This window comes from Staurois parvus, unplaced genomic scaffold (genome assembly GCF_062004578.1).
Source record: "Staurois parvus isolate SC_StPar_1 unplaced genomic scaffold, SC_StPar_1.0 ptg000151l, whole genome shotgun sequence".
Taxonomy (NCBI): domain Eukaryota; kingdom Metazoa; phylum Chordata; class Amphibia; order Anura; family Ranidae; genus Staurois; species Staurois parvus.
In genome coordinates this window covers 11,066,426-11,079,552 of record NW_028317947.1, presented here as the reverse complement: position 1 = coordinate 11,079,552, position 13,127 = coordinate 11,066,426, and the positions used below count along the sequence as shown (strand labels likewise).

Genomic DNA, 13,127 nt, shown 5'->3' with positions numbered 1-13,127 from the left:
AGTGAAGGAGGTGAACCAAACCATTAGTTCAATCATCCAATCATGTACAGGCAAAAATCCTGTTTTTTTTTTTTAGATTTTCCTTCAACATGATTGGATATTCTTTTAAAAAAGAAATTTCACTTAGCACCACCTCATTCACTGAGCTTAAGGAAAATTCACTTTGCTAAGTGAACAGCCTCTCTAGTTATTTAGCTACTCAACCCTCATGCTTTTTTTGTTCTTAGGCCTAGGAAACACACAAAGAAAAAGCATAGTCTTTTCATTGTTTTAGATATAAATGTAAAAAATATAATCTTGATGACAATAGTTTATTTATTAATGAATTAATGAATAGCTTTAAAACCTTTTCTCCATGTTATTGTTTTTTCAAAGCAACAATGACTGTGTAAAGGGGCCTTCGAACCCACCGATTTTTAGAAGGCTAGCGCTCTTCTGCCACTCCTTTACCCATTGGAACCAGAGATAAAATCCCCAGCAATGGCTGGAACCAGACACCAGGGGGAGCTGGGATGTCAGTTTATATATTGATGAATTAATTAATATCTTTAAAATCTTTTCTCCATGTTATTGTTTTTTCAAAGTGACAGTGACTGTGTTAAGGGGCCTTCCAACCCATCAATTTTTAGAAGGCTAGCACTCTTCACCACTCCTTTACCCATTGGAACCAGAGTCAAAATCCCCAGCATTGGCTGGTACCAGACACCAGGGGGAGCAGGGATGTCAGTTTATATATTGATGAATTAATTAATACCTTTAAAACCTTTTATCCATGTTATTGTTTTTTCAAAGTAACAATGACTGTGTAAAGGGGCCTTCCAACCCACCAATTTTTAGAAGGCTAGCACTCTTCTGCCACTCCTTTACCCATTGGAACCAGAGTCAAAATCCCCAGCATTGGCTGGTACCAGACACCAGGGGGAGCAGGGATGTCAGTTTATATATTGATGAATTAATTAATACCTTTAAAATCTTTTATCCATGTTATTGTTTTTTCAAAGTGACAATGACTGTGTAAAGGGGCCTTCCAACCCACTGATTTTTAAAAGGCTAGCGCTCTTCTGCCACTCCTTTGCCCATTAGAACCAGAGCCAAAATCCCCAGCATTGGCTGGTACCAGACACTAGGGGGAGCAGGGATGTCAGTTTCTTTGTCATGTGACAGTGTTTGGGCCTAGTAATTGGCTGCTACATCCAAACACATGGGAGAAGTACCGGGTATTTTCACTGGTTAAAGTAGGAAAAGGAACATTGGCAAGGTGAATAACAGCAGGTAGTAGGACGCTTTACACAGATGCCATATTTGCTCCTTCTCACGCCTATTTACCTTTAGTAAATCAACCACAATTACAGAGCACTCCCTATAGTGGCTAATCTAAGTATATCTATATCTATAACAATATCGAAAATATGGAAGAGCAAGAAAGTAAAAATGTGGATGTTGCATTAAAAATCTACTTATTAGAAAGCTTCTCATTAAACATGCAGTTTACTTTCCCTTTAATCAACAGCACATTTACATAACTTGTTCCATATGTGCTTTCCACCACAAATTGCCTTATACCAAAATAAAAAAAAAATTCGGTGGTTAGGATGTGTGTAATCCTATTGTTAATATCCAATGTCTAGTTAACTTTATGTCCAAATTTATGACCTAAAACCACTGTCAACCACATGATGTCCTCCATTCATCTACTAAAAAAAGCAATTCTTATTTTTAGAAATACCGTATGTCACCCAACTAATTCAAAGATACAGTTACTGCATCAAATTTATTAGAAGGACACATTGAAATAATTAAAATAATCAACATCTGTTTTGCATGAGAAAGAATAGGTTTTATTGAAGTTAAAGGCCCTTACATTAACATAGAGAATTAACATAAAACACCATGAAAGACATGATTATTTATCAACTTAAGATATAGTAATAGCTGGGAAATAAATACTGGAACTCTTTATATCCCAGAGTTCCTAGCACTTGGTGTGATGAGTGTGTTCAGGAATGTGGTGGATTTTCACAGCATGGTGGGACACTGGAACAAATACAAATGAATATGTCTTATTAATAATGAAACAGTGGAAAATAAACCCAACAGGGGGAAATGAACCCAAAAGTGAAAAATAATCCCAACAGGGGAAAATGAACCCAAAAGTGAAAAATAAACCCAACAGGGGAAAAGGAACCCAAAAGTGAAAAATAAACCCAACAGTGTAAAATTAAGCTTAAAAGTGGAAAATAAACCCAGCAGGGAAAAATGAACCCAAAAGTGAAAAATAATCCCAACAGGGGAAAATGAACCCCAAGGGGGAAAATAAACCCAACAGGGGAAAAGGAACCCAAAAGTGGAAAATAAACCCAACAGTGGAAAATGAAGCCAAAAGTGGAAAATAAACCTAACAGTGAAAAATGAAGCCAAAAGTGGAAAATAAACCCAACAGTGAAAAATGAACCCAAAAGTGGAAAATAAACCCAACAGGAGAAAATTAAACCAAAAGTGGAAAATAAACCCAACAGGGGAAAATGAACCCAAAAGTGAAAAATAAACCCAACAGGGGAAAAGGAACCCAAAAGTGAAAAATAAACCCAACAGTGGAAAATTAAGCTTAAAAGTGGAAAATAAACCAAGCAGGGAAAAATGAACCCAAAAGTGAAAAATAATCCCAACAGGGGAAAATGAACCCCAAGGGGGAAAATAAACCCAACAGGGGAAAAGGAACCCAAAAGTGGAAAATAAACCCAACAGTGGAAAATGAAGCCAAAAGTGGAAAATAAACCCAACAGTGAAAAATGAAGCCAAAAGTGGAAAATAAACCCAACAGTGAAAAATGAACCCAAAAGTGGAAAATAAACCCAACAGGAGAAAATTAAACCAAAAGTGGAAAATAAACCCAACAGGGGAAAATGAACCCAAAAGTGGAAAATAAACCCAACAAGAGAAAATGAAACCAAAAGTGGAAAATAAACCCAACAGGGGAAAATGAACCCATCGGTGGAAAATAAATTCAACATAGAGAATGAACCCAAGACCTCTCTTCCGAAAAGTTGTACTGCTATTCACTTAGACAACCTGCATCTATATATAATATTTCTATGTCTGACCAGGAAGAGGAACATAGTTTCAGCTCTGGAACAACTCCCATTCCTGTATTTTTGCTATTCAGTGAACAGGCATACCTTTAGCATGACTGAAGACTTCATCAAAATCATATTCATCAAATTAGGTAAAGGGCAAATTTGTGATAGGTGAAGCAGTATAGGAGAGTGGATGGGGGGGTGGGGGATTACTAGTATTATTACTTATCTTCTAATTATATTTCAAATACAAAGGGCTCTGAGGAAGAGGTTCCGTCTCAAAACGCATCAGCCATTTGGAGGCTTACAGTTCCCAACAGCCACCATCTAGGGAGATTGGACCATGCTGTCTTTTTTTGTGATGTGCCTTTGATTTTATTCTTTTGTGAGTATACTACTTTTTATTCAATAAATCTCATTTTTAGAAGGTAATGCACTAGGTCTGTGTGTCCTCTCTTTGTTTCTTTGCACACACATCCACCAGCAGTTGCCAGGGGTTCCTTGAGCATTTAGCAATTTCTGCCTCTCAGATGAGTAACAATTGGCGTCAATACACATTTAGGTGAGCTGTAAGAGGAAGATTCTTCCCATTGCCCATGAATGCAAGTAACATTCTTCCCAATGACAATCACACTAGTTTAGTATGAGCTGTAGTTATAGTAAATATTAGCATGAGTTCCTTGAACCCAGAAGGTTAATTTGAGGGTTCCATCATGGTAAACGTTTGAGAAAGGCTCTATTAATGAATAAGGAGCTGAATTAATCTGTGTATTTTATACCTGCCTGGAGTTTTAAAAACTAAAAAGTCAAATTCTTCAGGTGCTATATCTTTTTTTTTCTTTTAACTGTCAAGATAAGTGTGAGGATTGATTTTTTCAGTGGTTAAAATAGAAAGCTCATTTGGTTTTATTCTGTTACCTTCCTTGGTGCTTGAGAAGTGATGTCCAACACTGAAAAAAAAAAAGGGTTACACAGAATAAATGGCTGAACAATTTGTATAATTGTGACAGACTATATAAAGGAACCTAGCAAGAAGCCAAAATGCACTCTCAAATATCTAATGTGTAAATCTGAAAAGGCTCCTTGTGACTTACTGGATGTCATGACCTTCTAGTAGTCGCTTGTAGGTTGCAATTTCCATTTCTAAATAAGTCTTCTGGTCCATCAGTGTTTTGTACTCATGGTTCTGACGTTCTAAGTCTCCACGCATCTGTGTCAGCTCAGCTTCTATATTATTGATCAAGCATTGTAACTGGGACAGCTGGGCACCAAAACTGGCTTCTGTCTCAGCAAGAGTTCCCTCCAATGCGGATTTCTGCAGTGAAGACAGTAATAATCAGGTAGCATTCCATTATAATTAAAATAACAAACTGTAGTAGGACATCATGATGCCTATGCACTTGAAAATGATGACTACCTTTCATATAGGACCCATAAAATGAACAAAAATGTGCCATATGAAGCAACATCCTGGAAGGTGGCTCCATGTTGCTTGAGATGTATGACTCCTCATAACATGCAATATTCACCCTATACTTATTTTGTTTGGTTTACACCTAAATACTTATAAAAATTTAGAGCAAAATTCGGAAAAGAATATGTGTATCTATAAAAAAGGATAGGTAAAATGAGGGTTGGGCAACTAAAATGCTCCCATACTTAAGGAGCTTGGAGAAGGGAAAAACAGAAGTGACCATTGACCACTAATGAGAAATCTTTTGGCTTGGTGCTGTGCCATGCAGTGGCATCGCTATGGGGGTGCGGACCGCACCAGGGTGACACCCACCAGAGGGGTGACACCATGGCTGGCACCAACATTTACACAGTACCTGGTCCACTGAGCTCTGCCTCCTCCCTCCATTCCCGCACTTAGGGCCGGGAAAAGAGAGGGCAGCTTGGTACAATAAGCTGGGATCAGTAAAATCCAGACTGAGGGCGGCAGTGGTAGAGGAGAGAGAGCCAGGAGGAGGTGCAGGCTGTCAGCGGAGTACTCCTCTATACAGCAGATGACCAAGGATCGATCTAGCGATCCTATGTCATTTGCTGTATGAAGGTGAGCTCCACTGACAGGAGGAGCCTTGTGTAAACTGTTGTATGGAGGAGCGAGGTCATGTATCTTTCTAGTGAGAGGTTTGCAGAGGGGAAGCGGGGGGGGGCTATTTGTGCTGGTTAGGGTAATTTAGGGGGAGGGGTTGTGCTAAGAGGAAGATTGGTGGAGGATATGTGCTAGGAGGGGGGATATGTGCTAGGAGGGGGGGATTGGGGGGATATGTGCCAGGAGCAGGGAATGGAAGGGGGGATATGTGATAGGATTGGGGATTTGGGGAGGATATGTGCTTGGAGTGAGGATTAGGAGGGGAACTGGTGGGGGGATATGTGCTAGGAGCAGGGATTGGGGGGGAATAGTGCTAGGATTGGGGATTTGGGGATATGTGCTAGGACAGGGGATTGGTGGAGAGGTTGTGCCAGAAGCAGGGATTGGAAGGGTGGATATGTGCTAAGGAGGGGAGGATTGGGGGGGTAAGTGGTAGGAGGAGAGATTGGTGGGGGGTTGTGTGTTAGGAGGGACGACTGGGGGGATATGTGCTAGGAGGGGGATGGGAATTTGTGCCAGGAGTGGGTGGGGTAATTTGGGTTAAGAAGGGAGGGCTGGAGGACAAGATGGGGTTATGTGGCAAGGAATGGGCTACAATTCCTACGATACTTTGTGTCAGTGTACAGGCATTGGATGTAGCCCGGGGTCCCAGACGTCCAAGGCCCTCTGAGTTTATATTTTTCCAGTGACACAGTGTGAATGGGCAGGATGAGTGGATAGCAACATCTGGAGTATAGGAAGTGAGCAGAGATGTGGGCAGCAGACAGGGAGACTTCTAAAGCATTCAGTGGAGCCGAGAGTGTGCATAGGAGGAGCTGCCTGAAGACTGCAGAGGAAATGCATGGCGATTATTCAGCGACTACCTGAGAATATTTTTTGTGTGTGTTGCACGGTGCTATAAGTGCCTGTTGTATGTCCACTGCAGCACTACCTCTGGCTGCTTCACAGAGTTCTCAGAGCCGAGGGAGACTCATTCTGGAGATCTGTACAGTTCTATGCTGGGAAGGGGGACTGGAAGGGAATTGAGTCTTTAATAGGGCGGGGCGGTGACACCATTTTTTACTGCACCAGGTGACACCAACCCTAGTGACGCAACTACCCAGCCAACCTAATATCCCTAATGTGTTCATGTTTTCTATTGTGAGCATAATATACCATGCTTAGTTGACTTTGCAGCTCAATTTCCAGAGTCTGAACATTCCGTCTAAGCTCAATGACTTCAGTTTGGACAGACTGCAGTTGTTCAGATCCAGATTCCATCTGACGATTCAACTCTTCACTCTAAAAATAAAAAAAATACAACATATAATGCACTGAAACCTGAATGCTGTGAACACTTGAAGGTAGTTTTACAATTTCATTTTTGTTGATCTTTTTTTTAATATATCATGAAACACCTTTGAGCTTTACAGACAGTAGAACAGATTGCATAATGAGAGCAATGGGTATTGAGATTTTATCTAACATCTTTGTGTTTTCAGACCCACTGTGATGTTCTCCCTAACTTTTTATCCATCAAGCAAATAGCATTGCTCAACCTCCTGGCTGTTATCATCTTGCAGCAAGTGTAAGTCTACCAGCTGGGCTCCAGTCAGCCCCATCCACTTGATACTCGAAAAAGTCAATGCTGGAATCCATATATAATTCACAAAGTTTACTTATTAAAAATCAAGTGGTCCAGCAGAAAGCTAACATATTTATCTTACAAAGCCTTGCTCAAAGCCGTATGACTCAATAACTTACAAATTAATGACTTACGAATAAAAATGCCTGTGTTTTATTCCAGAGGGCAACGTTTGCAAACCTTGGCTTCTGCATATATTGGATGTTATGCTATTGTGTTTTTCGAGACAATATCTATGATCCCTTGAGTCCAATTTTTAAAAACTTAGTTACCCTTTGAAGGAACATGCTCTCGGTATCTCTCATGTTCCTGTCCATCAGGTTCTCATATTGTTGTCGGATCTCAGACAAAGCTCTGTTCAGATCTAGAGATGGAGCTGCTTCCACTTCCACGTTGACCCTGGCACCCAGCTGAGCACGGAGAGAGTTGACTTCCTGTACAAAAAATAACGCATATGGCAATATCACAATAAAAGATGAAAATACAATATTGAAGACAATGATGTATATTTACTGAAAATTTTAATTTACACTTTTTTAAACAGAAGGGGCATTCTGTTTTGAAGCATGATGTTGCAGTAGTCGTTATCACCTAAAATCCACCTCATATGTGTGCTCTGTTGACAATATTGACACTTACTAATTAGTTTAATCAAAGAGTTTGAAAAGAATTTAAAACCAGAGCACTGTTCCTGCAGCCTTTCCATACTCCAAATGCATTTGTCATCAGGTCAAATAGGGAATTCTACCCAATAGAAAGACAGCAACAAAAATCCAACTGGGGTACTAACTCTTCATAGTTCTGTTAAAAAAAATAACAAAAAAGTTGGCTTTGGATTCTCTTTGGTACTTTAATTCCCCCACCCACTGGGTCAGACACTGATCTGAATGGTCTAAAGTTCAAAGCTCTCTAAAAAGCAAGTATGAATAAGATGACTACAGTTATACTAATAATAAACTATTAATAATGGTTTTCCAGACCAGACTCCAAAAAGCACTTACCTCCTCATGGTTCCTCTTCATCTGCATAAGTTCTTCCTGCAGGTTCTGGACTTGACTCTCCAAGTCACATCTCTCCTGGTTAAGCTCCTCCAATACCCGGCGAAGACCATTCACATCAGATTCAACACTACTCCTCAGCCTCATCTCTATTTCATTCCTTGCATGGATAAAAAAAATTAAGAAATGTATTTTGGAAGATGTTCAGTAAAATTTGTCATGTATGATGCTGTAAGCTCCTACTAAAACTCCAGAACCAAGAGATTAAATATTTCTTCAAAAATCGTATTAACATTGCTTCCAGACTACTATTTTATTTTAAAAAAGTTAGAAGTTATACTTGTTCTTGAAGTCATCTGAAGCCAGCCGGGCATTGTCTATCTGCAGCACAATCCTTGCATTTTCTATAGTAGCAGAAGATATCTAAAAAAGAAAAGAAACATCTAGCTAGTGATATAAATAATGTATGCCTTCAAGGTCTGTCTGTCTATCTAATTATCTATCTATCTTGCAAAAGCTTTCAATGTGTTTTAGGCTTAAGCCACTAGCAGTAATCATTGTGATCTCCCGGCAAGGACAGCTCCCCACTGGGAGAACACAATAGCTAAATGGGAGGGATTCCCCTCTCAACACTGACTGTTTTGAGGGATGAATCGGGAAATTTTCTTTCCTGCAGCCCATGGTTGCAGAAAAGAAAATGTCATATTCTATGGCTTGCCTTAGAATGGTGCTTCCTAGGATGCAACAGTAAATGGTGTAAAAACCAGCCTAACATTACTCTCTTGATTCAGATTATTATTAACATGATATGGATTTGCTTTGTTGTGCTTGGAAAGCCAATTTAGTTGTTTTCTGTTTTTTTGAAGCAGATGTATTCCTTACAGTTTAAACACTTTCTGTATACAGTTTCACATATATACACATGAACAGTAATGGAAAAAGTCACCAAAGGGCACCTGTGCAAGAACAGTTGGACCCACAATTTAGCAACTACCCTTGTTCATACATTCATTCACGATAGATAGATAGATAGATAGATAGATAGATAGATAGATAGATAGATACTGTAGATAGATAGATAGATAGATAGATAGATAGATAGATAGATAGATAGATAGATAGATAATAGATAGATACTGTAGATAGATAGATAGATAGATAGATAGATAGATAGATAGATAGATAGATAGATAGATAGATAGATAGATAGATAGATACTGTAGATAGATAGATAGATAGATAGATAGATAGATAGATAGATAGATAGATAGATAGATAGATAGATAGATAGATACTGTAGATAGATAGATAGATAGATAGATAGATAGATAGATAGATAGATAGATAGATAGATAGATACTGTAGATAGATAGATAGATAGATAGATAGATACTGTAGATAGATAGATATGAAGAGTATGCTTTGCGATATTCTGAACCTTGTACAACATAGTATTTAACTGAGGTCATGCAAAGACTATCCCCTTCACTTCTAGTCTAAAATGTGGTCAAGCAAAAATCAAGATGCATTCTGCATTAGTAATTGCTCAACAGGAAATAGAGATGATCGCTGCCCAACACAACTTGGACATTAAATTTTCTAAATCTGGAGGACAATTGGGGAATCAATAAGAATGCCTCTTTCTGCTCCCCTGTCCAAGGCTGCATGACAGTGTGTGTGTGTGTGTTCCAGCACCCAGCTGACCCATAATATTGGCCTTAGGTCCCATCAGAAATCCATTGAGCAGATGCATAGGCTGGAAAAGTGGTTTGGTTGCCCCTATACACCAATGCAATTTTTTTTAACACTGTAATGTTTTTTAATTGCATTTATTATCAACTTGCTTAAAAAAGTTATGTCTATAATGGTTGATAGCTCCCATGATGTAAATATTACTACTTTGATTTAACTACAGTTCACATCTCTGTATGCTAAAGTGTGAACTATAAAACAAAATCCTGCATGCTGCATTTGTAGTGTGATTTCTACAAAGTTCACCTCTCATGTGAATTGATCCCATGAAACAGCATCACCAACACTCTCCAGCTCATGAAGTACAGAGTTGTGAATAGGTTCCTACTTACCTGGCCTTGAAGCTCCTGAATGGTTCTAAAGAAGCAGCTGAAATCTGGGAAAGTGCTGGGCTGGTTCCTGTCATACCACTCTCGAATATTCATCTCTAGTTGAGAATTTTCCTGCTCCAGAGACCGAACCTTCTCCAAGTAGGAAGCCAAACGGTCGTTTAGATGTTGCATTGTTTCTTTTTCATTTACAGCAAAAAGACCCTCGGTCTTCCAACCACTGTAACCTCCAAAGCTGCTATGATGGCTGCTGTGAGTGTGGACACTTCCACAGCCAAATCCATGACCTATAGAAGTATGTTTGGAAACAGAGACCCCTTTTCCTCCAGAGCCTCCATGAACACTTGGAGTTCTGCAGTGACCTCCTTGATGGGACAAGTGGGAGTTTGCATGATGCCCTTTATGGAATCCCCCATGAAGGGAAGAATGAGTTGTTCCATGATGGCCTATTTTATGAGAATCCCCATGATGGACCTTGTGGTGTACAGTTGAGGTATGGCTAGAAATGTTGTGACTGGTTCCCTTGATAGGTCCAGTTGAAGAATGGGTTGACTTGACACAGTGGCTCATGATGATGATCCTCTAAGAATCACACAATACTGTAGCTTTGTATGGAAGTTTGGTAGAATTCCTAGCATCCATGTGCCTTTTTTATACAAAGGGAAGGGGGCGGTGAAAAACCAAAGAGATTTTATGAGGAATTCACATGCATTTCAATCCGTTTCATTTAGAGGTTGATGGGATTTGTATAACAGCCATTTGTGTGATTACCAGAAAATGATCACAGCATGCTAGAAGCTGTGACAAGTTTATTGTAATGTTGTACAACATTGTAATATGCACCACACCTATGGAAAGATTGAAAGCCAGCATTATGCATACATGAAAGACAGGTGAATGGCTATGGTATGCACCTAGCTTTTTTCCTTATTAGAAACAGGATGTTTCAAGAACATTTTCTGGAATATTGTATATATGCCCTAATTTAAATAAGAATTCAAGTCTAACAGAAAACCTAATTTGGGCAACACACTGGCTAAATGGTTAGCACTTCCGCCTGGCAGTACTAGGGTCATTGGTTTGAATCCCAGCCACAGCACCACCTGCCTGGAGTTTGCATGTTCTCTCTGTGCCTGCATGGGTTTCCTCCTGGTACTCCGGTTTTCTTCCATACTCCAAAGACATGCTGGTAGGTTAATTGGATCCTGTCTAAATTGGCCCTAATATGTGTATGCATGAATGTAAGTTAGGGACCTTAGATTGTACACCCCTCGAGGGTTAGGGACTGATGTGAATGTACAATATATATGTAAAGTGCTGCATAAATTGATGGAGCTATATAAGTACCTGAAATAAATAAATAATTATGCAAAATCAAATAAACCCTGGACAACTACATTCTATAGCCCAGTGGTCTTCAAACTCAAAAAGGCAATGTGTTGCGCTCCACTACCAATGGTGTTGATATGAGATATATAACCATACATAGATATAAAATGAATGAAAAAAATAATATATATAAGTGAATTAAATTACATTAAATTAAGTGAATAAGTCCAGCATTAATTCAGCAGCGTGATATTGCAATCATACTGGTGCTGCATGCATGTCTTTGAATAATCCATGATTTTGATGTGTCTTCTAGTGGTGTAATACAAAATAAATAATGTATAGTCCACCAATCTTAATTTGTGTGCTCCTTCACTAGTTGTGCTCTCACCTGACGTATATTACCAAACCGTTAAGTGAGGTCATAAAAGCTTGTGTCCCTTTAATTGAACTCAAAGATGAATGTATCTTTGTTTTCTAGATGTTTGGATGGATAAATGGAGTTTTCTCCTTTTCCCAGCAGGGGTCTCGACGCTTCCTAGGGACCTTTTTCATGAAATATAAGTTAAAATCGCTTTTTGTACAAAAATACATTATCCTCAATGTGTTTGCCAGACTCCAATATACTTGCTGTGTTGTTGCCTTTAAGTGTCGTGTCATCAGAGCCCCTCCCCTAAGCATTACGCCACGGGTCACGTGGCTTGATCAGGGGGAAATGATATGAGGATCCTGTATTTTTGTACAAAAAGCAATTTTAACTTATATTTCATGAAAAAAATCCCTAGGAAGTGGTGAGACCCCTGCTGGGAAAAGGGGAAAACTCCATTTATCCATCCAAACATCTAGGAAACAGGGATACATTCATCTGCTCATTACTGAGTCCAATTAAAGGGACACAAGCTTTTATGACCTCACTTATTGGTTTGGTCACATACGTCAGGTGAGAGCAGGGGTGGACTGACAACTCATGGGGCCCCCCGGGAAATAGGGGATCATGGGGCCCCTGTGTCCTTGCCCAAACTCAAAAAAGCCTATGAAAAAGGTACCAGGGGCATCTCATGGGGTCCTCTACTAACCCTGGGCCCTCGGGCAATGCCTGAGTTTCCAAATGGTCAGTCCGCCGCTGAGTGAGAGCACAACTGGTGAAGGAGCACACAATTCAAGATTGGTGGACTACACGTTATTTATTTTGTTTTACACCACTAGAAGACACATCAAAATCACAGATTATTCAACGACCTGCATGCAGCACCAGCATGATTGCAATATCACGCTGCTGAATTGATGCTGGACTTATTCACTTAATTTAATTTAATGGAATTTAATTCACATATATATTTTTTTTTTTCATTCATTTTATATCTATGTATGTTTATATATCTCATATCATCACCATTGGTAGTGGAGCGCGACACCTTGCCTTTTGACGTATTTGCAGTTTGAAGACCACCGGGCTAGAGAATGTAGTGGTCCAGGGTTTATTTGATATTGCATATTAGGTTTTCTGTTAGACTTGAATTCTTATTTAAATTAGGGCATATATACAATATTCCAGAAAATGTTCTTAAAACATCCTGTTTCTAAGGAAAAAACTAGGTGCATATATCTCATATCATCACCATTGGTAGTGGAGCGCGACACCTTGCCTTTTGATTTACAGTGACACACTAGTATGAGTATGTGTATAGTGTAGGTGACCCACCTATTTATATAATATCTCGCACACCAGCTTATTTGATTTGATTTAATTTATTTTATTTATTTCACCTATCTTTATTCAATTACATTTCCATTTCCTATCAAACACTTGGTGAAATTTTATTAATCAATTGGTTTTATATATCCACTTAATTTATTACTTTTCATTCACATAGAGTATACACCATAGTAGTTCACAAGAATCACGTTTATCATTTGGTCTTCAAA

General features: G+C 39.1%; 1 protein-coding gene across 1 annotated transcript; it reads right to left on the bottom strand.

The window, feature by feature from the left end:
• Positions 1–1,815: 1,815 nt before the first annotated feature.
• On the bottom strand, positions 1,816–10,476 carry LOC149464460 (keratin, type I cytoskeletal 19-like). The gene is made up of 8 exons (XM_089674431.1): positions 9,876–10,476; positions 8,132–8,214; positions 7,795–7,951; positions 7,066–7,227; positions 6,325–6,450; positions 4,169–4,389; positions 3,993–4,024; positions 1,816–2,034 (listed from the first exon to the last, which is right to left on the bottom strand). Exons 1-8 carry the CDS (start codon positions 10,440–10,442, stop codon positions 1,973–1,975), a joined length of 1,410 nt encoding a protein of 469 aa, XP_089530557.1. The 5' UTR covers positions 10,443–10,476; the 3' UTR covers positions 1,816–1,972.
• Positions 10,477–13,127: the final 2,651 nt, after the last annotated feature.